The following is a 26,180-nucleotide window of genomic DNA, read 5'->3' as shown; positions in this document are numbered from 1 at the left end:
TTCTCAAATATTGCCCAGAATTCCTAGATATTACAAGTTCCTTAGTCAAAAAGTGTTATAATGTGGAGGACACTTAGTTTCTATAATTACATACCCAATTAATTAGCCTTATCACAATAATAACGTTTACCAGGACTTTAAAAAGCTTTTTCCAGAGTAATTCCTCTACACAGAAAACCACACAAGATTGATAAGAATTCATGACTAGATGGTTTCAAAAGTTCTTATTTCAGTTAATAACCTCAATTTCTTAATTAGCTACAATTCTTAATCTAACAACATCCAGATTATAAGAGGAATTATTTTAATCACTAGTGGTAACATTTTAATTTCTAAGGCCCAATACTCTTAGCATTGTAAAAGATTACCACATTTTTCAATATTGCTGTTACATCTGTTTGTCAAATTACACAATTTAGAAATGTAACAGTGTCCTAAACATAACTATGCATTGTAAAACTTGAAACAACCCATTTATCAGTTAGGTGAACATATTCCTAAATCTTCATGCACAGAGAATCTTTCATCTCATCATTTGAAACTATAGCTTTAAATCACCAGATATATTCTCATAATAGAAAACTTTTTCACACAGAAAGTCTGTTCTCATGGTTAAATATCAGTATTATTAATCATTTACTTGTTATAACCACATGTAACAGTTCCAAATTTTATCCCATCCCTTTAAAAACCCAATTCACATATATCAAAATCAGCTTAAAATTGCTATAATATCACTTCTTACCACACAATGGTCTTCTCAAATTCCACAATCTAAGAGAATTTTGGGAACATAATGCAAGTTTAGAAACACAGAAACAATAATTTTCAGATGACATCTATTGCATTTCCAGATTACCACATATAGAAATTATTCAGCTTATTACTTCTGGTAATTAAAAACCACTTCATAAGTTAACAATTACATTAAATCAGAGAGAGATAATAATAATGTTGTGTCTAACATATATCAGACTTTATGTTAAGCATTTTACAATCATTATCATTTTGATCCCATAACAACCATCATTATTACTTTCCCTTTACAAATCAGGAAACAGGTCAAACAGAGATTAAAATACAGTTTTGCAGTTGGAACAAGAAGTGTAAAGTTACCTAGAGAAGTTACCTAGAGCAGAAGCTAGTATCCCAGTGGTGACAATTCTGGGAGTCAGAAAGTCCAAATCCATCTACCTCACCCTTCCCCCACAACTGCAGAAGTTACTGAGCCTAGGGCGGTTTGCAGCTGCTGAGGACAGAGTGGGCAGAATGCATAGGACGTGGGTGACAATTCCAAACTTTGCCAAAAAGGATGGGCTACAAAGGTACCCATGGGCACAGGACTGTCAGAATACTGTCAGTCTGTGAATTTCTGTCCTTCTCCTCCTTTTCACCAGGTGGGAAAAGGTGATTTAAGTTTTCCCTACAGTTCTCCTGCATTCCTTTTCCTGATCTGATCTGGGAGGAGAGAGGTTTGTTTTAGATGCTCTAACTTTTACTGCAGCTCTGGCTTGGTCAGAGACAAGACAATGGTGAAAGATCTCAATGATTGTAACTCAAGTAAACTTCACCTAAGTGATCAGCATTGGGAGGGTGTTTTAGCACCAGTGAGCATTCCTGGAGTGATCTATAGTCTCAGGAGTTCTCTCCCAAAATTCCAACTAATCAGTTTTCAAACTTTTTAATGATTAAATCCCAGAATATGCTAAAATGTTTCAGCTCTATTTTTTTCTTCAAGTTCGGCTGGCCAGGCCAAACATTGAAAAAGAAAAAAAGAGTCTGTTTCCCTAACTGCAGCCTTAGAATTCTCTGGCTACCTGCGTTTCAGATTTTACCTGGTATAGACATTTCACAGCACACGCTCTCACACAGACAGTTAACAGACAATTAACAAAACAAATACAGAACAAATACAGACTGAGCTCAGAGTTTAAACAACAGAGAATTAGAAGCTTTCATGAGTTAGCTATTAGCACCCCTATGGTCTTTGGGGAAGCCTTGGCGTTCCTGATTTTTCTGACTCTCCATATCCTATCCCTTAGGAATGGGAAAAGGGGAGATGGAGGACGACTAGGACAGGTAAAGGAAGGCGAGGAGTAAGGATAAAATGCATTTATCCTCCCCATAATCAGAGCCTTCAAGGGAAGGAAGCAGGAATAGGGCAGAAGGCAAAAACAGAGCCCTTAAGGGAAGGGGGAAAGGGGCAGGGAGGGAAGAGAGAGAGGAGGCAATGGTAGCAAAACAGAGTTACCTCTCTCAGGATCAGAGCCCTTCCTGGGAGGCAGAAGGGGAGGGAAAAAGCAAAGTGCAGTTTTTCTCCCCAGGACCAGAGCCTCCAAGCGAAGGAAGAGAGGGAGTGGAGGAACAGTTGGACTTCTAATTCTAGTTTTTGACTGATCCATAGTTAATTTTCTAGATCAATCAGTGTTTCCAGGGGATCTATGTGCCTTTGCCTTCAGATCTGTGTTTTACCACAGATTTGATCCCTGCCCCCAGAGCTAGCTTAAAGGGAATTTTCAGACTTCAACCAATTTTGTGGGAGTTCTTTTTGTAAGCTGGGAAGAGAGACAACTTACCCCCACCTTGTCAAGGCCAAAATTCCAGGAAAAATTAATCCTATGGCGCCCAAAAGCGTTGGCAAGGTTGGGCTGCATTGTCCCGTTTCCATCATTTCCATCCGAAAGTCGCAGCACCATAACTGTTAAACCCGAAAATTTGGTTGAAGGAAACAACAGAGCTAGGTGATAGAAAAATCCATGTTGTTTATTATTTTCCCTTAAAGCATAGAGGAGCTAGCTTACTTGTACGTACAAGGAGTCAGAGTATAAACTCCGGCTGCCTGAACAAAGCAATGAGAAAACTTATATACGTAATTTTAGCAGAGCTAGCAAGCCTGTATTACCTCATTTTTTATGACCCCCATGTATGTTTAACCATGATACAAGAAGAGGATTTTCCTTAATGGAATAGAGTTGTAAAGGATGTTGACAAAAGTCAGTTGAAACTACAGCCCAGCATCTCTGTGTCTCATTACATTCCATAACATAGTATATACCTGTAGAATATTAAGCAAGGTAATCTCTCTTGGGGTTAGGGTAATGTCCTTAGGTCAGTCTAATCTGGCCTTGTTGACAGAGGTAAGGGTATTGCCTGAGCAAACTTTTAGAGAGAACAAAGAAGCCCAGGTCCTGGATCTTCATCCAGTTACTCATTAATTCAGGCTCTGGGTCTGATTGAAATTAGAAATGATACAAAATAGTATAATATTTTCCACATTCCCCAGATGAAGGGGAAAGTGAGTCCTCATTTTGGCCCCCTACCAAGGCCTCAAAGTGGACAAAGACTGGGCTCCCTCCCACAAAGAGAATATTGTTTAGGGGAAAGCCTAGGGATCACCCTAGATCCTAGGATGGTATGCATGCAGGAGGCTCATGACCTCATACTACAGGTGCCCCTGATATGTGATGAAATACTCCCAACTGGACTGAGCTTGGCTCCATCTACCCTGGCGCCCTGATGCTTCAGTTAAAAGGCACAAACTTGTGGCTGCTAGACAGGGGAAGCACCACCAGCTGCTGCCATGGGAGAACATGGATCTGTTTTTCAGTTCTAACAGACAAGTTCCCAGGTCAGAACTATGATGAACTCTCAAGGATGCCCGAGGGTAGTTCTCAGGCATGGTTAGCCTGAGGGTTCTCAAGCTCTATGAGAGAGAAGGCTTCTATGGTGAGCCTCTTACCACCAGCAGATCAGGAGCAGTTCTGTTCCTGAAAAATCCTTTCCTTATACCTTATCCCACCCCCTTCTCTTTCAGTTTGGGCTCAGAGAGCAAGTGGAAGTCATGGCACTGGATCTGGAGCCACAGATACTGCCCCAGACATTTTTTAGATGAACTACCATCAACCTACACCTCTGCCATCTTGTATTTGGGAAGCTGATCTCTTGAAACTCCCAGGTATAAAGTTTGACATTTCTCCTTATTTGATTTCATCTTATGCAATGTTCAGTTCAGTGTTTTAGCCTGTCGAGAGCTTTTTTTGGATCCCGCTTTAGTCATCGATACGTTAACTGACCAACCCAATTGGGTGTCATCTGCAAATTGAATGACCATATTGTCTATCCCTTATCCAAGTCATTTATAAGAATGTCCAACGGCAGAGGGCCAAGCATAGATCTTTGGGACACGCCAATGGAGTCCTCCCTTCAAAGTGATGCCAAACCATTCCTGATAGTTCTTTGGGTTTGGCCATTCAGTGAATACCAAATTCACCCAACTGTACTCTTTTCCAGCCCACAACTGTCCGTGGGAATCATATGAAAGTCTGTCAGATGCTTTGCTTCAATCTTGGCAAAGTCTGGCTACAGCATTTCCTAATCTGCATGTCCATTTAGTTATCCTATTCAAAAAAGAAAAAGGAAATTGCTCCCAGCATCTTACAAATTGGTCTTTATTTACAGCCTTTGCAGATTTTAGACACTGGGGAGAGGGGTAGAACCCCTGGCCCTGACCCAGGCCCTGGTTCCCTGAGGTATCCCCACAGTCCAGGGTTGCCTGAATGCCTCTTTGTCATCCTCAGACTTGATCCTTGGACTTGGATCTTGCTGCCTGGGGCAGGGGTCATTTTAGATTGGACAACTGCGGATAGGGGGAGGCACCTGGTGATGGTTTTTTGGTGATGGGGTTATTGTCAATGTGGCCATCTTCCTGGGGATTGAAATGGCCATGTAAAGAGGGTCCAAGAGAGTGAAAGATCACTCCCTGAGAGGCCCCTAGGAAATGGAAGGGTCCTTTTAGACTGGAGACCTGAAGATGGAGATTGTCCCTGATAGGTTGAACTTGAAGGACAGAGAAGGATGGCCCTGAGTCCTGTGTTTCAAGGGGATGGGAGTCCTTTGGTGTCCAGCCCCAAGGGTTCATTCTGTGGGAAAGATGAAGGAGTTAGTGACCTGGAAGCCAGGGGTAACGAGAAGATTGGGACAGGAAGATGGAGACCCAGAGTGACTCAGGGATGGAGAGTAATACAAAAGCAAGGAAACAAAATATGGACAAAACTGGAGAGGGGAGTATAGAAGGCAGACATGACCAGGGCAGGAAGAAGGCCAGAGCCAGGGGCAGGGAGAGGGCAAGAAGAGGGCAGGGGTTGCTGACCTTTCAGGGGTTGAGTGGGGACGGCTGGTGAGATCAGCTCAGAGCGACTCAGAGCCTCAACCACCCTGCTGAGCAGTTGGCTGCAGTGACGGACCTGGTAGAAGTGTGGGGTCAGAGGAGGAGATGGCTGCACCCAGACCCCCATCCCCACCCACCCACCCACCCACTCCCTCTTACCTCATGCTCCAGCCCCACCAGACGCTGCTCATAAGCCCGAATCTGACCCAGATGCTTCAGGACTGTGTCTACCCTGTGTTTGGGAGGGAAGCTCAGAAAAGTCCCTTCCTCTGCCACATCTCTGCCCCACCAGGGATATCTCCCAACCCCAGAGAGCCTTCATTCTCAGAGACCTCTCACCCAAAGAGACATCCCTTCACTTCAGAGCTGTCCCCTGTCTCCCCCCACCTGCTGCCCTCGAGGGGCCTCCCTCCCTCCTCACTTATGAGAGGTTCTCCGGAGCCTCTCTGAATCACTCTCCCTCTTGTCCCGGGCTTGGACAAGGAGCAAGTTCTCTTTCTGCACAGACTCCCAGGTCAGCAACGTCCTCTCTGCCTTGTCAGACAGGTGCAGCCCTGGGGGGTGGCAGGAAAGGGCTCAGCCCTGGGCCCCCAGGACACCTGGGAGATCATCTGCTGGAGAGCCCTGCCCCCCAGCCCACCACCAGGAAAACTTACTGAAGTCCTCTGGTGAGGGGGGGATCCGCTGGTGGAGGCTGCACCTGGGATGCCTCAGCAGGAGGAGGATGTGGGAGAAGATGATGAAGGGTGGGGCCAGGGCTGGGCGGTTGTGGAACTCTCGTATCAGCCCATAGCGCTGAAACTTCCAGTATAGGTCGCTGTTTCCTTGCACCTTTCCAAAGGTGTAACTGCGGGACCAGAAGGCAAGAGGGTCAGAGGGCAACTCATCAATAGTTAAGGATCATTTAATCAAAAGACATGGATCAATCAGTGGTCAAATGGGGAGTATAAAATGGTTATTGGGTCAAAGATCATCAGGGTCAAGGATCAGTAGGTCAGACATCGAAGGTCACACTGAGTCAAGGCCGAGGCAGTAGTTACAAGAAGAGCTCAAACACAGATCATTGAATCATGGGTTACAGGGGTCAGAGGTTATTGGTCAATAGGTCAAAAGTCTTTGGAGTGAGAGGTCAGCACAGTGAGGATTTAATAGAAGGAAGTCATTGGATCAGAGGAGAAGTCTTTGGAGCAGAGAGTCAGTGGTTAGTAGGATGTGGACAATTTAACTCAACAAACATTTCTTAAGCACCTATAAGGTTCTAGGCACAGAACATATGAAAAATAAAGCACTCTCTGCCTTGAAGGAACTTCTGTATAATGCGGACATAGGAAAGTAAAAGCAGGCAAGGGAAGGGAGGGCTTCCCTAGAAGAGAGCCCCAGGGCTGAGCCTTGGAGGAGGGAGAGTGTGAGAGGGGTCTAGCTAAGGCAGATGTGGGAAGCAGAGTGTGAACAGAAAATAAGACGAGAAATAAGGAAATGGAAAGACCTTGGGAGACCTTTGGGAGAAAGTAGGGGGCCGGACTGAGAAGCCTCACAAAGCCGGGCTCACTTGGAGGTGATTGGGAGCCACAGAATATTTTTGAGCGTGGAAGGTCTGATCTGATCAGATTGTGTCTCAGGAAGGCACACATCTTTTGTAGCTGTTGGGCAGCTGGATAGGAGGGGGAGAGGTCAGGAAGAAGGAGAACATTTAGGAAGCTAACAATTAGGAAATCCAGGTAGGAGAAAGGCGTTGAGATCTTGAAGTGGGCAACAGCACTTACCTATTTTATGTCAGTGGGAGTGTCTGTAAGTGTGTAATGTAAGCACATAACACATCCATAATACTTAAAAGAAATTTAAGAAGACTCAGCAGAAGGTGAGGAGTTGAGAAAGACTCTGGAGCTAAGAACGTAAGAGACTGGCAAGGTGGTGGGCGGTACCTTCAACCATAAGGGGCAAATCCTTCAGAGGGTCTTTGGTAAGGCTGAGTTGGGGTGTGGAGGGGGCTGGCATCACATTCAGGTGTAGATAGTCCTTTGAGGTAGGGCCTACAGGTAACTGTCTCAATTTTACAGATAAGGAAACTGAGGCACATAATGGTTAAAGTGAGATGGCAGCTTCTTGAAAGTGAGGGGAGATAAATGACAGATAGCCTGAGGAGATTGTGGGATCAAGGAGAGAAGAGGTGTGGAGCTTCTTGACGGGGCCAGGAGGTCATTAGATGAAAGAAGGACAACAGGGTTTGATTGATTAGACCCTTGATGAACACCCAGCTGAGTTTGTTGTATGCTCATTGGCAGGGTTGGGCACCTGAACATGGCGATGAGAAGGTTGAGCAGAAGCACATTGGCCACCAGCAGAAAGATGACCAGAAGCAGCAACACCAGCCAGTTGGCATAAACGGAGACACAGGAGCCTGAGGGGGACCCTGGAGGCCGGGCCCACATGCCGAGTTCCTTGGAACAGTTTTCCTGCTGCATCAGGGTCACTGTGGGCCGCCAGGAAAATGGGACAGAGACAGGGACAAAGTCAGTCACAGAAACATCCAGAGACATCAGACATGCAGGCACACACACACAGAGATGCCTGGAAGGCCCTACTCACCATCCATGTCTCCCTGGGGGACCTGGCCAAAGATCTGCAGGTAGGGCCTGTAAAAAACCCGTCTTAGGATGGCCATCAGGTCACGGTCCTGTGGCCGGAGCAGCCCCTCAGTGGCCACACCATAAGCCACAAGCCACACACCCAGGAAGAAAAGGAAGAAGAAGACATCCTTCATCTGCAGGATAGGGAAGGGGGTCTGAGGAACCAGCAGGTACCACCTTTCTTCTTCCCCCCCCATCTGCCCTTCCCTCCTTTCTCCTCTTCCTCTCTCCCTGCCCTTACCCCTTACACCTCTTCTCCTTCCTCCCCTTCCCCTTTCTCCTCTTGCCCCCTCCCTGCCCTCCACCCCCCTCCCACTTCTCTTGCCTTGCCCAGCCCCACCCTCACCATCTTGTGCACAATCACAATCTTGGGTCCGAGCTGCTTATTGACTGTGAAGATGTGCAGCAGCCGCAGGGTGAAGACCATGAAGTCCAGGCAGAGCACTGCCCGGCCCAGTTGGTGCAGCTCCGTCGTTAGCCTGTGCGTGAAGGAAGGGAAAAACAGCCACCGGAGAAACCCATCTGCCGGGTACTGGGGCGAAAAGTCTCTCAGAAAGTCCCTGAGAATAGGGAGGTGAAAGAGATGTGTCTCCCTTGGAGAAGGAGGTGTTGGGAACCTGGACTGGGGGAGCACAGGCCGCACTGGGCAGTGGGGGAGCAACTTGAACCACAGATCAGGGACAGCTACCACAGCCCGGGTCACAAAGAGTTGGAGAAATGCCTAACAAAGTCCTACGAGCAAAATGTGGAAGGCTCACCCTCTCAGGGGCACAGAACCTAATCCACGTGCCAGCTCCTCTCCTTACTGCCTGGGTGGCCTTTCCCCTCTCCCTCCAAAGCCATTTCTCTCTCGGTAAACTGGGTCCATGAGCCTCAGACCATTGGATTTGATGGGAGTTGGGACGGTGGGAGGCTGCTTTATGATGCAGCTTCCTCTGGCATCATTTGCTAACTAAAACCCTAAGATCTCTAGGATTCCTTCTGGCTCCGACAATCTCTCAATGTTTAAAGCTGTCTCTGGGTTGAGGGGAAAGGGGTCCAGGTAGGCCAGAGGGCTCACACAGCCAATATCAATCCGTCAAAGGGTCCACGGGACATTTTTTGCATCCCAGTGAGAGACCAGCAGGACATCTCAGGGAAGGTCTTTGAGCTAAGGGGCAAGAACATGCAGGACAATCAGAGATGCCAAGGAAGTAGCAGCTGGAAACAGGTATTTCAAGGCCCAGAGGGTAAGCGAGAGGGTAAACATTGTCCTTAAAGCAGAAGGGAAGGCTGGATTCAGTTAAGAGGGCTTAGGGAAGAGTTGGTGCTTTGAAAGACACAGGTTTGGATGCCACTCTGAGGAAACCATAGGGGCCTGGAGTTCCTGAGGGAGAAGGGGCATCAAAGAAAGTAGAGAGGATAGGCCCTCCCCACCTGAAGTCACAGGGTCAGAGGTCACTTACCTGCAGCTGAGACCCACAAAGAAGAGGCCGAGGGCAATGAGATCACACTGGTTCCAGGTGTCAGCAAGGTAAAGGTGAAGCCGCCGACTCAGAGGCAGCCTCCCAGGCCCTGAGGGCGTGCCAACCCCAAGGTTCCCCCAGCCCCCCGACAGGCCCTGTCGAAGTTCCTCACACAACAACGTGAAGACCCAGAGGTAGAGAATGAACTCGATGGCAGTGGGTGATTCGGGCTGGATGTCTAGCAGTAGAACCCGTGCAAAGAGCAAGAGGAACAGGAGGTAACTGACCACGTTGCCCAGGAAGATTGTCACCGGAGCCCCCCAGAATTGGGTCCAGCGACGGAGGCATCGGGCCCACTGCAGCTGATCTGGGCACCAGCAGCTCCCTCGTGCCCCTGAGGGCGTCCTGGTCCTTGGCTTCTGGGGCTTCTCTGAGAAGTCTACCAGCCTGCAGGGCATTCGTGGGAAAGGCAGAGATTACCCCTAAACCTGGCCAAACTAGGACCCACCCCCCACAGGCTCAGAGGGAAAACCTCCACCTGGTCCTCACCCGGAGGGGCGTTCACTGTTGATGCCATCCACATTTGGCCCCCACTGCTCTCTCTTCAGCAGCTCCTCATCTATGGGTCTGCAGGCAGTTGGTAAAGGGGAAAATAGAGAGGAGTTGGAGGCCATTGAATCAAAGGGGAAACTGAGGCTCAGAGAGGTCTTATGGCTTGCCTAAAGGCACCATAGCTGTCCTGTTGTGAATTTGAAACCAAAGAAGCTCAGGGCGGGGAGGGTGCCCTGATTATGCTCAGTCCCAGCATGCAGGGGGCCTCTCGGGGGCAGGGATGGGGCCAAACACCAGGGTGGAGAAGGTCAGGGAGTCTCACCTAAAATTGATCAGGTTGGTATAGATGAATGGGGGACAGAAGAAGGTGAGGACCAGGGCCCAAACGGGAGTGCTGCTGTCCATTTCTCCCCACCACTTCTCGGTCAGCAGGGACTGAGGGCAAGGGATGGGGGTTAGGACCCTGAGGATCTCCATGGCCCCAAGATAACCCAGGAAGGAGCAGTCAATCTCCCTCCCTCCCAAGGGCTCAGCAAAGACATGTGAGAAGTCAATTCCTGAGGGAGTGGGAGTGGGGGGCGGGACAGGGTGAGGAAGAGAAGCCCTCACAGCTTCAAGGCAGTACTTGTAATTCTCCCTAACTCAGTCTCCATCCCACCTCCCAGAGCACTTTTAATGAGAAAGTAGAGGCTAGTCACTGTGAGCCCCTTCCTCTCCCTGTCCCTTGGTCTTCAAGGCCCTTGATGCCTTGGAGCTCTCTCCTCTGTCCCCTGGGAGCTGCCTCTTGCCTCCCACCCTCACACCTTCCCTCACTCTGCTTCCCTGCCTCCAGTCCACCATCCACTCAGTTATCAAAGGGATCTTCCTCAGTCCTAGGTTTGGCCAGGACACCCTCTGGTCGATAATCTCCAATGGCTCCCCATTGCCTCCAGGATCCAGCATACAATTCTCTGCTTCATAGCCTGACACCCTCCTGCCTCTCCAGTCTTCTTCTACCTTACACACTGCCTCCACACACTCAGTCAGCCACTGACACTGGCCTTTGGGCTGTTTCACAAACAAGACATTCCATCTCCTGGACTCCAGGCATTTTCAAAACTGGCCTCAGACATTTACTAGCTGTGTTATTGTTGGCACATCATTTAATCTCTATAGAAGAGGGTGGGGCTACAGCCCTGGAATCAGGAGTCAGGAGCCCTGAGTTCAAATACAGCCTCATAAGGACAAGTCACTGCAACCTGTTTGCCTCAGTTTCCTCATCTGTAAAAGGAGCTGAGGAAGGAAATGGTATCTTTGCCAAGGAAACCCCCAATGGGGTCATGAAGAGTTGATCTCGACTGAAACCACTGAACAACGAGAAGTTCCCTTCCAAATCTATGACCCTATGAATTTACTCCCATTTTCGCTGGTTTTGCCCTCCAGGGCCAGCAAGCCCTTCAGATATTTGAAAAATATCCATCCTGACTCCTTCCCAAGCCTTCTCTTCTCCATCCTAAACACACCCACTTCCTTCATCACATCCTCATCTGGCATAATATGGAGGCCGTCTGCCATCATTATGGACTTTCTTGGAGGATCTCCTCTGGATGACCATTGACTATCCTTCCTAAACAGTACAACTGGTCCCATCCCTCGCTTCCAGTGTGATCTGACCAAGGCTGAACGCCATGGGGTTTACCCCTCCTCTGGTCCTTCTGGCTGTAAAATGAAAGGATCGGGGCACTGTCTCCTCTGGTGCCCTCTTCTTCAACCCAAGGGAGAGAACGTGTCTGGGGTCCTCAAGGTGGGAGGACCTTCATAAAAGCCAATTTGTAGCCACAGAATGTAAAAGGATTGAGCTTCCTAGAACCCAAAGGCTCCTGATCTATGATCTACTTCACCTTGTCACACAGAAATTAATGTGCAGAAGAAACTCTTAGTCCTGTGTGAGGAAAGGGGAGAGTTCTACTCCATGTTCTGAATCACCAAATAATGGAGTTCTATATCATACATTTTATTAAACTTATAGTTTAAAAAAACCTCTCTCCACCGATGTGTCTCTAATTTAGTGTGAGATGTTTGCTGAGGACCCCAAGAAGTTGAATGATTTGCCTTGACTCCCACATCCTGGTCAGATTTCATCTCACTCCATCTGCCCCCATGTTCTTGCCCATCTGTATGTCATCAATCCTCACTCTGTCATCCCCTATTTCCCCCACAGCTTTGTATTATCTACAGATCTGCTTAGTAAAGTTCTCTTTATTGGCATCCATATCACAGATCCCCAGGGGATTCCACTGGAGACCTTCTCCCAACTTGACATCAAATCAAATTCTAGTCTGCTTGTTCAACCAGATGAGACCAATGCATGGTCCAGCCACATCTCTTCAACTGGTCCCCAAAGACTTTCTCTTACTAAACTAAACTACATCTTCAGCATTCCTCTGATCTATTAGTTTAGAAACTCAGTCAACAAAAGAAAATGTAGCCTACACGCCAAAGGTAACCACTGCCTCAGTTTCCCCAACCATAAAAAGAGAATAATAAAAGTACCCCCTTCCCAGGGTGGCTGTGAGGATAAAATGAGGCATTTGTAAAGCACTTTGAAAATTTTAAGGCACCCTATAAAAGCTAAGCATTATTCATTTATTTCTGTTCCCTTTCTTAGATTCTGTTCACTAGTACCATTTGAAGTCATTCTTCGTCAGATTCTCCCCCAGGACATCATAATCCTTAGCAACATCTTCTAGGTTCCTTTTGGTCAGGATCACCTGAGAGTCACCTTGGGAGGTTCTCTTGGATACTGGCCCTGATAGGTCACCACTCCTCTCTCCTTACTGGGGAGGAGACATTCACCTGATGGGATCAGTGGAAATGTTCGTTCAAGGGCCAATGAGATTTTCTCCTTTGGGAAGAGCCTCTGGTCTCTTTCTTAGTTCTAACTCTTCCATGTTATTCTCTCTCTCTGTCTCTCTTTGTCTCTCCCCTCCCTCTCTCCCTCCCCCTCTTCTCTCCCTCCTCCCCATCTCTCTCTGTCTCTGTCTCTCTCTCTCTCTCTCTCTCTCTCTCTCTGTGTGTGTGTGTGTGTGTGTGTGTGTGTGTGTGTGTGTGTGTGTGTGTGTGTCACTGTCTCTCTCTCCTTCATCCCTCTCTTCCACCTTCCAACCTCAGGCTCTTACTTAGGATCCTCTTTGGAATCTTTCCTTTGTTTTCACCCAGAAATCTTTCTTCCCAGTGTTCCAGGGATGATTCACTCCCCGTGACACCCTACTATGTGGAGAGGCATCCTGAAGGTCTTTCACATAAAGAGCAGCTTGCCCTTTGAGCCTAGACAGGAGTCATTTGGCTATGGTGGAAACATGAACATCCCACACTCTGTGAGATTCTCTCTTCACTCCGTCCTTGCTCATTCTTGTAGGAGCTCTTAATGGTCCTCTTCCATGCACAGCTGCTAAGCCCCACTTAGCACCATGTATGGCACATAGTAGGCACTTAATAAATGCATATTGACTGACTGGATGACTGTGACAGCTGCCCAGGATGACCTCAGACCCTGGAGGCCTCACTGTCCTCCTTCATTCTTTCACATACTGACACGTGTCTAACCCTTGTCAGACCACCTTCAGGGGCCCTTCTTTCTCCTCCTCCAACACAAGTTTTTCTTCATGTTTTTCATGTTGTTGTTCAGTCACATCTGACTCTCCATGACTCCATCCAAGGTCTTTTTGGTAAAGATGCTGGAGTGGTTTGCTATTTCCTTCTCCAGCTCATTTTACAGATGAGGAAACTGAGGCAAATAGGGGGAAGTGACTGGCCCAGGGTCACACAGCTGTGAAGTGTCTGATGCAGGATTTGAACTCATGAAGATGAGTCTTCCTGATTCCAAGGCCAGTCTCTAGCCACTACAGTTGCTAATGTCCTTCCTGACTCCTGAACCCAAATCTCAGTTTCTGTCCTCACCAGTGGAAACCCAACTGTGAAGACGAAACGGCCTGAGAGAGATGCCTGTTTTCTCCAGGCTGAGATGCCATTTCTTCATGGCAATCTACAGCCTGGCTCGGCCCTTCCTGATGTCCCCCACTGAAAGCCCCATCTTTCCTTAAGTCCCTGTCTGTGTCTGTGCCCTCTGCTCCCATTAAAATGTAAGCTTGTGGAGGGGAGGCATTGTTTCTTTTCATCTTTGTACCCTCAGTGCCTGGCATGGAAGAGATGCTAAATCAACAAATATTTGTTGGACTAAATTGTGTATGGGGGAGCAGGACTCTCCACATTGAAGGGGTGGGACCTTCCCTGTGGAGAGATGGGCCACCCTCAGTGTCTACAAGGTGGGACTTCCTATGTTTGCGTATAGATGGTGCGGTTTTCTCCATGGGGTTAAGCTGAGCTCCAACACCATTTACCTGCACCCCATCCTGTGCGAAGAACGCCCTGGCATCACCTTGTGTTGCCAGTTGGAGGCAGGTAGCGCCCCCCCAGAGTGGGGACCGGTGTAGGAGGAGGCAGGTGGCTCGGGACTCGCTGTTTCGGTGACACTCTGCAAACAGATCTAGAGAAAGAGAAACAGAGGCTGGGACCAAGGGTGGGATGCCTCTCTCCACCTCAAGAGAAGCACCCGCCTTAGAGATGCCCTCAGAAATGTATCCCCCATCTATGCTCCAGGAATCACTGGGACTGTGAGATTGAGAGCCAGGAAGGGCCTCAGAAGACTTCGATTCTGAACCACTCGCTTTACAGTCAAGTTAAACTGGGGGGCAGAGAGGGTAAGGGTCCTGTCCCTGGCCCTACACATGATATGGCAGTGATATTCTACAATGCTAACCCAGGGATGGGAGAATCCTAGACCCTACTACTGAGGCTCCCAACGTTCTCGCCTGTCCTCATAACCCCACTCCTGGCTCCATCACCCAAAGTGTTACCTCTTTTCCCCCAGGCCAGTCCCAGAGACCCTGCCCCTCCCAGCCCTCAAAGATCCATACATACTCATGGCAAGCCCCTCAAATTTGGCTGCCAGTTCCTTTCTCCTGGCAGCTTCCTCAGCCTCATGCTCCAGGCGGGCCAAGACTCGAAGCAGGAGGCAAGAACCCAGGGCACAGGCCACTGAATTACTACCCTAGGAGAGGAGAGTTACAGGTCAGGGGTCATACTGGTCAAACACATCTCCTCCTGCACACTCCCTGCTCAGATCCCATGGTCCAAGAGCCAAACCTCACCATCTCCCAGAAGTACACAGCCATTTGAGCCCGATTCAGAAGCAGGGCCCAGAGCAGCAGGTCAGTCCAGGGGGCCTGCCCCAGGGTGGTGTCCCATGTAGGGTCCATCAGGAGGCACATCTGAGCAGACAAAGGTGGGTTCAGAGCAGGATGAGTGCTGAGGCCTCCTGGGGCCATTCATTAAATGGCCTTTCCAGGGTCCCATGGGGATGATAGTGGAGCCGAGGGTTGACACCAGGATCCCCATTCCAAATCCAGGCCCATTTGCACTGTGCTGCCCCTATCCCATCTGGTCCTTACACTCTCTCGGTGGCCCCCAGAAGGATCTGGCTCCATGTCATCCACTGCAGTGTCCTCACGGTACTGAGGGGCACAGGTGGCCCCGAGCAGGTCTCGAAGAAGCCGCCCCACATCCCGCAGGTGCACTTCTCGGAGAGGGGAGGCCGGGAGGGCACCAGGGGCGGAGCTCTCCTTGCGGCCTCCATCAGCCCCAGGACCAGGGGCTACACGGTCCAGCAGGTGTCGGGCCAGGGAGCCCGAGGGAGCAGTCGTATACAGCTGGGCCAGCCGGGCTGGGGACAGGAAGTGACTGAGGCTGAGACCCCGGGAGACGAGGAGGCGCACAAACTCTGGCTGGTCATTCACGAGAGCATCCTGGAGGGAGACCTCGAGGTGCGAAGACTGAAAAGTCAGGGACGAATGGTTAAACGGACATGGGACAGACAGACCAGAGATGACAGATAAACAGGCAGACGTCTGGCAGAAAGACAGATGACACACAAGGAGGACAGACAGAGAGATGAGAGCATGGGCAGGGAATGGAAGAACCAGACAAATATAGGGAAGGATGGAGAGAAATGGACAGAAATGAATCGATAAGGAGCAGACAGAAAATAGACAAAGGGACACAGCTGGGAGATGAGAGGATTGGAGACATGGGGATAGGTGGATGGACTGGACAGACTATCACATAAGGATAGGGGAACAGATAGATAGATGGATGGATGGACAGAAAGGACAGGGTATACCTGATATGGAGACCAGAGGATGACAAGGATAGATGGCCCAAGCAAATCAAGAAAGAGATGGACAGACATAGATAGGGGACAAATAGATCAGAGATAAGGAAATGAATGGATAGAGCCAACACAGAGGGATGGAGAGATATACGTGTATTGTGTGTATACACACAGGTATAATGTGTGCATCTACAAGGTACCCCACCTATACATGCATACACATACATGTGGGTACACAGGTGTAAGTACACACACGTATGTATGTATGTATACATATATGAGGCCGAATCAGAGCAGGAATAGTGAGATAGATGACTAGAGAGAAAGGCTCAGATTTGGAAGAACAGACCAGGAATAAGGGGAGAGAGGGAGCAGCAAAAGAGATGGACCACATGAACACACTGACCAAGGGACTGAGAGACCCAGTATGACTAATAATAACGATGATGATGATAGCTAACATGTACGTAGCATTTACTATGTGTCAGGTACCATGCTAATCATTTTAAAAATATTATCTCATACAATTTGGAACTATGCCCAAAGGCCTATAAAACTGGATACCCTTTGACCCAACAATACCACTGCTGGGGCTGTATCCTAAAGAGATCATGCAAATGGGAAAAGGACCCATATGTATAAAAATATTTATAGCAGCTACTTTTGTGGTAGCAAAGAACTGGGAATCGAGGGGATGCCCATCAATTGGGGAATGGCTGAACAAGCTGCAGTATGTGAATGTAATGGCATGCCATCGTGCTCTTAAGGAATGAGGAGCAGACGGACTTCATAATAACCTGGAAAGACTTATATGAACTGCTGCTGAGTGAGGGGAGCAGAACTGGGAGAACATTGTACACAGTTACTGAAACATCGTATCTGTGCTGACTAACTTTGATAGACTTGGCTCCTCTCAGCAATGCAAGGTCCTAAGACAGCTCCAAAAGACTCATGATGGAAAAAGCGATTCACATTCAGAGAAAGAATTATGGAGTCTGAATGCACACTGAAGCAAACTATTGCTCTCTCTTTGCTTTTTTGTTTTGTTTCTTCCTTCTCCTGGTTCATTCCATTGGTTATAATTCTTCTTTACAAGTTGACTAATGTGAAAATATGTTTAATGTGAAGATATATGTAGACCCTATATCAGATTACATGACATATTGGGTGGGGAGAGGGGACTAGAGAGAGGGAGAGAAGATCTGGAACTCAAAAACTTGTGGAACTGAATTTTGTAAACTAAAAATAAATTTAAAAGGAATAAAAGAAATCAGAAGGAATAATATTATCTCATTTGATCCTCATTTTACAGGTGAGGAGACTGAGGTAAACAGAGGTTAAGTGACTTGCCCAGGGTCACACTGCCAGTAAGTGTCTAAGGCCAGATTGGAACTCATACATCATCCTGACAGTAGGTCCAGGGCGCTTTCCACATGGAACAGAGAAGTGGGAAGGAAGAAGTCTCCTGTCCCACAATTCCATCTCCCTCCATTTTTCCTACCTTCCCCTGGCCCCCTTACCCGCCAGTGTATGTCCCCTCGGAATATCTCGCTCTGTGCAATGTCCACACGATTCCAGGCCACGGCCAGACGTAATTCATCCATGTATGCAGATGCATCTGAGCTGCCACAGGCTGGCCAGGGGTGAGAATGGGAGAGAAGGGAAGGGATCAGTCCAGCCTCTAGTGGCAGGGAGGAGGGTATCATTATCCTAGAATGGACCTAAAGTGGTAGACTCCAGAAAACATGGCAGCAGGCATTGGACCTTCTCAGGCCTCTAGCGGAGAAGGCTACTCAAATTCCAAGAATGGAGTTGTGGCACCTCACCGACATTTTTAAAAATTAATTACAACGGTTCTGAGTTCAGGAAGAGAAAACAAGGGACCAAAGCAGGAGACAAGGAACAATTTTGGGTGAGATGCTATGAAAGGAAGCTCAGAATGGCGGACAGGCAGGGCAGAGAGAGAGAGAGAGAGAGTCAGGATCCCCAGCAGGAATGGGACTGTCCCATGACCCCTCTGTAAAACGAGGCTCAGGGCTAAGGAAGGAGGCAGGGCCGAGGGGCAGATGTGGCAATTGTAGGCTCCCCAGAAGAAATGGAGACCCTAGAGATTGAGGAGGAGGAGGAGGAAGAAGAGGAGGAGGAGGAGGTGGAACCTCACCCTTCACCAGAGCCCTCAGCACCACTGTCTCAAACTCCTCGGGACCATCATCAGAAGAATACACGGTCAGCATCTCCCGATGAGTCATGATTCTCTCTATCTGTGCAGGATGAAGGGGGAAGGCAGGGTGAGCAAAGACCTTCATCCCCAAGGCCCTGGTAGGCTCCGAGCCTGGTCCCCTATGAGACGGACTGTCTATGTGGTGTCCCTCTGCCCCTGAGAACCCCACATATGAATAGAAGATGAGTTTTCTGAAGGCAGATATGGTTTCATTTTCGACTATGAACCTTCTTCCTAAAATTTATTGGAACTATTAGGTGCCAGATGAAGACAAGAAATTCAGGGGGCTGGAAATTGAATTGGCTGGGGCTTTTAGGGCAAAGATAGTTGTTTAAGGTCATTCAATGTATGTAGAGTTGAGATCAGTAATATAGGTTCCCAGCCCCTCATACTTGAACTCCCCGGCCCCTCATACATACCTGGGCCCCTTAGCCCCTCATACCTGAGTCTTCTAGGTGCTCATACCTGAGACCCCCAGCCCCTCATACCTTAGCCCTTCAGCCCCTCATACCTGGGACCCCAAGTCCCTCACACCTGAATCCTCCAGGCTTTCATACCTGAGCCCCAAGAACTTCAAGGTCCCCCTTGGGAAAGAAGCGCCGGATCCGTTCACTGACTCCTATACTTCGGGTCCCAAAGGAGGAAGAGGAATCCCTCACAGCCAGGGCTTCCTCCAATGTCTCAGCAAGACAGTCAGCAGCACCCCCAGAACCTGCCACTAGCAGGCAGGGCAGCCGAGCCTTGGTGGCATCTTCCACACGCTGGGGAGAGTAGGTTTGGGGACTAAACGTTCTTAGATGTTCAGGCCAGCTCCCACCCTCCTTGGAGAGTCAAATACTCTTCCTCCAGCCTCACCCTGTCAAGGGATTATCAGTCCCCTGTGCCCAGCTCCTTCCCCTTGGGGATGCAGGTGCCCCTGAGCCAGCCTTCACCCCCTCAGGAACCCAGGCACCCCTGCCACCAGCCTTCAAACCCTCAGGGATCCCGGCCCCCAGGCTTTACCCCCCAGGCACTCCTCCATCCCCAGCCTTCACTCCTCCAGACACCCCTTCCCCCAGCCTTCACCTCCTCAGGGACCCAGGCGCCCCTGCCCCAGCCTTTACCCCCCCCCCCAGGTACCCCTACCCCCCAGCCCATACTTTCTCAAGGACTCAGGTAGCCCACCTCCCAAATACCTGTAACATCTTTTCATTCCCTTCAATGAGGAGAAGGAGCACAGGGATGTCGATTCCAGTGCCTGAGGAGAGATGAGAGCAGGTGGAGCTCTGGAATCCTGGGTCCCCACATAACATCCCAGCCAACCTCTGAAGAAGGATGCCATCACCACACACCCTCCTGGAAGCCCCTCAGTCTGAGTACCGGCTGCCTTCCCAGCTATGCTGGCTCACCTCCAACTCCAGTCTTCTGCCGGGAGATGTAGGACTCTAGCTTGGCTCGGAAACGTGTCTCACCCCCAAAGCTTCCGTAAGTCCCATCATCCACCAGGAAGAAAGCAGAGTAGTTATAGTCCAGGGAGTATTGGGCTCCATCGTCAACATCTCCTCGCCAATGGTACTGAGCAGGGAACAGGCCCTGGGGCAGAGGGACACCACACTAAGAACCCTGGTGTCTCCTCCCCATCCAGAGAGCCCCAGACCTGAAACGGAAGGACCCAGGTGCTGGGGCAGGGACTTACCTTGGGGCTGATGAGGGCCTCCCTCCTCCGTACTACACCCCAGGGGGCCACGCCCATGGCAACGACCTTGGTGGAACCTGTGCCCGCTGTGTTATGGTCCTGCACGGCCACCCCAACGTGACGACTGATGCCAGCGTGGAGCCCCTCAGTCACAATCCAGGCCCCTGGGCAGGAGGAAGCCCCCATGGCCCCAAGGGTCAGGACCAGCCTCATTGCCCACTCCTCTCTGCCTCTCCTCCCTTCCTCCCTCCCCCATCACACACATCCTGGAGGATATGGACTGAGTCATGCAAAGGCAGGAACAGAACTGGAACTAAAAGGAACCTTGGGAGCTCTCTCCTCCAAATCCCACATTGGACAGAAAGGGAAACAGAGGAACAGGGGAACTGAAGCAATTTGCCAAAGTGACGCCAAGTCAGAGGCTGAACTGGAACTCGGGTCCTGACTCTGGCATCACTGAGCTAGAAATGGTGGCAGGGTATAGATGGGGGTGGGGTGGGCACTAGGGTACACCAGGCCGGACAGGAGGAGAGGACTCACCGGTGCTGTGGGCAGCCCTCACCAGCCCTCCACGCAGCAGGTCCCTGAGCCAGGGCTGCAGCCTAGGGCCTACAGAGCCCCCCAGCACAGACACCACGAGGTTGGGGGGTGGGAAGCCCCAAGTGTGGGTGACCAGGGCATAGGCTGCAGCAGGGTCTGTGCGGTCAGACAGCCGAATGAACTGCCAGGGAGACAGAGACACAGCACTGATGGAGCTCACCATCTTTCCTAAGTCACCTCTCCACTCTGCCCACCCCCACCCCAAAGGCTAGCTAAACCTTAGCGACTGCTTTGTCCAGTGGGGCTGCCTCCCCGCAAGGTCCTGGGACTGATAAACCTGGGGGAGAAGGGGGCTGCATGGGAAATAGGGGATACCAGGGGGTCCCTGGGAAGACCTGTGGAGAAGCCTGGCGAGAGGGGGTCTCAGGGGAGCGGCACCTTGCTGAAACCTCGACCAGCCCCATGGAAGTCAAGGTCTCCATAGGCATCAGTGGGCTTTTCTGTGGTGTGGTGATCCCCATCCCACACTGTGACCACAGCAGCTCCGAAGGCATCTTCTATTGCCACAGAAGGGTGAAACTCCCGGCGGTGACCACACTGGCATCGGTTGCCCCTACATGGGCCAGAGAAAGGGGCTCGGGGATTCAAATACCCAGGGACCCTCAGAGTGAGGGACCCAAGTACCCAGATGAGGTTCCTGCAGTAGCCTCAGCGACACAGGAGCTCCAGGTTCAAGGACACAGAGACAGGAGAACCAAGAGGCAGCCACAAAGGCACCAGGTCATACCAGGTACTGACTACTTACTACCAGGTCCCAGGCCCTCCCTGAGGGGGGAACAACAGGCGGGGGCTCAGGACTCCTGAGTTCAGCCTTACCCAGGATCACTGAGATCAGCCACAAAGGTTGTACAAGTTTTCTTCTTGAAGATTCGTGGGATCCAGCTCTGGGGAAGGGGGTAGAGATACGGTCTGAGACCAGGAACCCTCAGACATCCTGCCCTCCAGACTGTCCCAGAGGCTTCCTCAGGGAGCCCCTCCCCCAACTTCCACCAGTCAACAAAGATGTCCAGATGTCCAAGCTCTCAGATCCATCCCCTCTCCTCTCGGGGACCCAGGTGTCCAGGCTCCAGCCCTTCCCCGGTTCCCTCCCAGATCCGGGCATCTATGCCCTCAGATACTCCCCTTCCTCTAGAGGACAGGGGCATTCAGGGCACCTTGCCCATTCAGGGTCCCAAGACCAGCTGGTTGTTCAGGGCCCCAGCCGCTCAACCCTCAATCCAGGATTCCTATAAAAGACCTGACCAGTACCTGCTCCTTCTCAGGCCCAGCCATATCTCCTGCTGTCTCTGCAGTAGCCTCAGCCTCACCCTCCTCAGCCCTGCCCAGCCCAGAACCAGCTCCGTCACATCCCACCCCACCCCGTCTGCTCAGGTTCCAGCCTGCCTCCTCCAGTCCTCCCTCCCAGGAGGCGGGGACGGGGGCGGGGAAAGGATGGCTAAGCACATCTCTGTCCCTGGGAGGGAGAGGCTGGGATGGATAGACAGAAAGACAGGAGAGAGACTGAGGAAGATCATCCACCCAGCCTGAAAGAGCTGAGACAGGATCATTGTGGGTGGAGGCAAGGACTGAGATGCACAGAAACCTGGAGAGAAAAAGAAACAGATCCAGAGATGCTGAGAGACAGCCAAGATGGAGATGAGGGTTCTGGTCCTCAGTTTCCCTCCTGGTCCAGTGATAGGGTAGGGCTCCAAGATCACTAAGGCCCTGAATGGCTCTGGTTGCAAAGTTTAGCCCAAGCCAGGGACCAGAAAAAAAGAGAAAATGGGGAAAGGATAGGCATTTTGAAGTGTCTATGTGCCACTCACTATGCCAAGTACTTTACCCAAATTATCTCACTTGATACAACCCTGGGGGGTAGGTGCTATTATCATCCCCACTTTACAGCTGAGGAAACTGAGGCAGGCACTGGTTAAATGCCTTACTCAGGGTCACACAGCTAGTGAGGGTCGTCCTGACTCCCAGACCCAGTGTTCTCTCTACTGCACCACCTGCTGCCTCAGAAAATACAAAAAAAGCCAGAGACAGAGAGGCCGAGGGCCCAGGCCCAGTCCCAGGAAGGGAACAGCTGAGTCCCTGTAACCAGACCCTGCTCACCTGCCCATGCCCTCATGCTGAGGGTATTTTTAACTCATGTCCACCGAGGGCTCTCAGCTGGAGAGGACAAGAGGGCCAGGGGACGTCTGAGCTCAACTCATCCCTGACCTCACCCCCCCACCCCTAGCTGGGGGCTCCTAGCCTGGAGCTGACTGTGTCACCAGCCTGGGCAGGATGTCCCCCTTAATCCCAGAGACCTCCCCTCCTCCCCAAACCCCTGGATATTGGCCCAGCCTGAGAATATGCAAGGAGAGGAGGGGAGGGCAGGGCCTGGGGCCAGTCCCAGAATAGACACCGCCTTGGAGGTAAAATTAGCCCAATGAGAGGGTGGGGGCCGAGACTAGCCCACTGAGGCTGAGCTCAGAGGGCATCAGGACCTGGAGGAGAGAGAAACCAAGAGAAAGGCAGAGTCAGAAAGCAACAGCCAGTGATTGCTGGAAGGAGAGAGAGAGGAACTGCCGTAGCCCCAGAGGGTCAAGGAAACAGGCCCCAGAGAGACAGTGAGCTGAGAAAGCCCAGAGGGAACACAGAGAGTGGAGCCCCAGGCTGGGCCCATGGTCCTGGCTGACCTCATGGGTCCCCTTTGGCCAGGTCTCCGCTTCATCCTCTTCCTCTTCCTGCTATCAACCTCCAAGGTGCCTGGGAGCCTCTCCAGAGCCCAGGCCCAGGCCTCCCCAGATGCTGCCCTGAGCCCCACAGGAGGCCCCGATGATGGAAACCAGCCCCACTACATAGCTGCTCCAGGTCATAGTCCAGGAGACCACAGGGAGGAAGAAGAAGACACCTCCGCTGAGGCTGGGCTCTGGGGGGCCCATCACAAGGAGGCTGAGCACAGCCACCCTGAGGATATGTCTGTGGAACACGGGCACTGGGGGCGAGAAGAGGAGGATGAGGAGGAGGAAGAAGATGCCTCTGATGAGCAGAGAACCCAAGGCCATGAAGATGAGGATGAGGAGGACAATAAGAATGCCTCAGAGGAGCAGGACTCCTGGGGTGGCCACAAGCCCCAGGACCCAGAAGAGAAGGAGGAGGAGGAGGAGGAAGAGGGTGTTTCCACAGAGCACAGTGACAGGGACTTTGGGGACCGAGGACACAAGGAGGAAGAAGACACATCGGCAGAGCTTGGCCACTGGGTAAGCCACGGGGACGACTCTATGGAAGAAGAGCACCTTGGCCCAGTTTCTGCCAAGTTTCCAGGCCAGGAAGGAGAGGAAGGGGAAGAAGAGGAAGACTCTGAAGCCCAACCCAGCCACTGGGGAGGCAACAGAGGCAGCACAGGGCCCCAAGGCCAAGAGGAAGAGGAAGAGGAGGAAGAGGAAGGGGAAGAAGAAGAGGAAGATTCTGCAGCCCAGTCTAGCCACTGGGGAGGCAGCAGAGGGCCCCAAGGCCAAGGGGAGGAGGAGGAGGAGGAAGAGGAAGCCATCTCAGCTGAAGCTCAGCGCTGGAGGGGGGCCCTGAGTCATAGAGAGTCAGAAGAGGAGAATTCTGCTGAAGCAGGGCATGAGGACAGTCAGGAGGACGATCAGGAAGAAGATGGAGGCATCTCTGCCCATGGTGACCATGATCCTCCAGGCCCTCAGGAGGAGGAGGAGGAAGAGGAGGAGGAGGAAGGCATAAACACCTCTGAGGAGGAAGGGCACTGGGGAGGTCTGAGGCTTGGAGCCCAGGACGAGGAAGAGGAGGAGGAGGAGGGCCACCAGAGAAGCAAGGAGGAGGCTGAGGAGGAGGAAATCTTCACCATCCAGGAGTCCTTGAAGGCTGAGGTACCCAGTGAGGACCAAGAAGAGGAAGCTGAGGCCGGTATCCCAGAGGCCAGAGATAGCTCTGAGGAAGTGGTCAGCAGGGGCCCTGGAGAGGAGAGCCTGGAAGAAAACAGTGAGGAGGAGGAGGAGGAGAAAGAGGAGGAGGAGAAGACCAGAGGCCAGGGTGAGTGATCAAGTGACCAGTGCCGGGGAGAGCAGGGATGGGGGCGGACCGCAGACATCTCTGTGCCTTCTTTTCACAGGCCAGCAGGAGCGTGAGGAAGAGGAGTACCAGCCTGGCTCCCTGTGCCATTACTGCGGCTTCTGCAAGGTGCCCGAGTGTGTGTTTGGGCGGCGGGGAGGGGGGACGGGCGGGTCCCGTCCTTGCTGGGCTCTGTGCTTTCCCCAGGAACAAGCTTGAGACCCCCGCCTGGCGCCCCGTCTGGGCTCCGATCTGTGGCGTTTACCATGTCTCTTTATCACTATCTCCGAGGTTCCAGCTTCTGGATGTCGCTCTTTTTGTGTGTCTCCCTGTGTCTCTGTCTCTTGGTATGACCCTGCCTCTGACTCTCCGTGTCCCACCACCCCCTCTCCTCAGAGATGCACCGAGTGCGAGTCCTGCCGCTGTGACGAGGAAAACATGGGAGAGCATTGTGATCACTGCAAGGTCAGAGACCACCCCTCCCTGCCCCACCCTTAGTCCCGCCCAGCGGACCTGGCTCTTCTCACAGCCCAGTCTGTCTCTGTTCCCACCAGCACTGCCAGTTCTGCTATCTCTGCCCTCTACTCTGCGAGACGGTCTGTGCCCCTGGTAAGCAAGGGCATTGGGGGTGGGGCTGCCCTGGGGGCGGAGCCGGAGACGCTTTGGAGGCGGGGCCAGGAGGCCTCCCTAGGGGCGGAGCTGCTCTGGAGGCGGGGCCAGGAGGCCTCTGGACATTCTCCGGAGGAGCCTCCTGAGGGTTGTGGCTGCCCAGAAGAGGCAAGGACGGAAGATCCCTGGTCTTTCCAGGGAGGAGCCTCTTGGGGGCGGGGCTGCTCTTGAGGCGGAGCCAGGAAGTTCTTGGGAGGAGCCTCCTGGGGGCGGGGCTGCGCTGTGGGAGGTCTCTAGACTTCTAGGAAGAAGCCTTCTGGGGGCGGGACTGCTCCGAACGCCGACCAAGAGGCCTCCCTGAGGATGGGGCTTCCCTGGGGAAGCTCTTTGGACGTTCATTGGAGGAACCTCTTGGGGGATAAGGGCTTCTAAGGGGGCGGGGCCAGATACTACCAGGTTCATGGGAGGAACCTCTCCGGGGTTGGGGCCAGAGGTGTCCAGATGCTGACCGCAACCCGCCTGTTGCCCTTAGGAGGCTATGTGGACCACTTCTCATCCAACCTGTTTCAGTAAGTGCGAGTGTGGCAGGGACTGTGTATGTGGGGGCGGGCGGAGGAGGGCAGGGACTAACCCTTACCCGCCCCCCCCAATCCACCCCAACAGAGCCTTGGCCGAGATGGTGGAAACCCCAGAGCCATGATGAACTTCTGGACAAAGAGCAACCCCCACTCCCGGTTCCACCCACTTATTTATTTCGAATAAACCCTATCCTTGCAGGAGCTTGGAAAGGATTTCTGGGATTCTGGGCGAGAACCATCTAGGTTCCCCCAAAGAGGGAAGGGCTGCCTGGATCTTTGAGGGGAAAGGGCGAATCCAGGGGTCCCTAGGAAATAAACGAGCGGAGGCGGGTCTTTTGAAACAGTTTTCTTTCACCAAGATCACTGACATCTGAGGTGGGGGCAGGAGGAGGGAGGGAGCCCACGGCCCACCTCCCTCCCCAGTCCCTGCCCCGGCGGATTCTCCCATGCAAAAACAAAC

The 26,180-nt window shown here is 51.5% G+C and overlaps 2 protein-coding genes across 7 annotated transcripts; one reads left to right on the top strand and one right to left on the bottom strand.

Moving 5' to 3' along the window:
* Positions 1-4,430: 4,430 nt before the first annotated feature.
* TRPM4 (transient receptor potential cation channel subfamily M member 4) lies at positions 4,431-24,941 on the bottom strand. 6 transcript variants are annotated; one of them, XM_036744254.1, is made up of 25 exons: positions 21,744-22,062; positions 21,312-21,379; positions 20,874-21,048; positions 20,436-20,616; positions 19,896-20,059; positions 19,609-19,792; positions 19,396-19,457; positions 18,778-18,981; positions 18,161-18,260; positions 17,520-17,632; positions 15,281-15,661; positions 14,981-15,100; positions 14,751-14,880; positions 14,171-14,316; positions 10,114-10,226; positions 9,789-9,866; positions 9,240-9,686; positions 8,141-8,354; positions 7,754-7,928; positions 7,460-7,637; positions 5,824-6,014; positions 5,589-5,721; positions 5,327-5,399; positions 5,150-5,243; positions 4,431-4,919 (listed from the first exon to the last, which is right to left on the bottom strand). In XM_036744254.1, exons 1-25 carry the CDS (start codon positions 21,765-21,767, stop codon positions 4,915-4,917), a joined length of 3,753 nt encoding a protein of 1,250 aa, XP_036600149.1. In that variant the 5' UTR covers positions 21,768-22,062; the 3' UTR covers positions 4,431-4,914. The 6 variants fall into 6 exon arrangements, 4 of the variants coding, with proteins under 4 accessions (XP_036600149.1, XP_036600152.1, XP_036600150.1 ...); XM_036744257.1 differs by having other exon boundaries at positions 8,141-8,273; XM_036744255.1 differs by lacking the exon at positions 21,744-22,062 and adding an exon at positions 24,799-24,941 and having other exon boundaries at positions 4,464-4,919.
* On the top strand, positions 22,927-26,051 carry HRC (histidine rich calcium binding protein). The gene is made up of 6 exons (XM_036744260.1): positions 22,927-24,515; positions 24,595-24,662; positions 24,930-24,998; positions 25,088-25,142; positions 25,675-25,711; positions 25,806-26,051. Exons 1-6 carry the CDS (start codon positions 23,144-23,146, stop codon positions 25,840-25,842), a joined length of 1,638 nt encoding a protein of 545 aa, XP_036600155.1. The 5' UTR covers positions 22,927-23,143; the 3' UTR covers positions 25,843-26,051.
* The last annotated feature ends 129 nt before the right edge of the window (positions 26,052-26,180 follow it).

The sequence above is a fragment of the Trichosurus vulpecula genome, chromosome 2 (genome assembly GCF_011100635.1).
Source record: "Trichosurus vulpecula isolate mTriVul1 chromosome 2, mTriVul1.pri, whole genome shotgun sequence".
In the NCBI taxonomy this organism is placed as follows: domain Eukaryota; kingdom Metazoa; phylum Chordata; class Mammalia; order Diprotodontia; family Phalangeridae; genus Trichosurus; species Trichosurus vulpecula.
The sequence above is the reverse complement of the archived record's forward strand: the minus strand, read 5'-3'. Positions and strand labels throughout refer to the sequence as shown.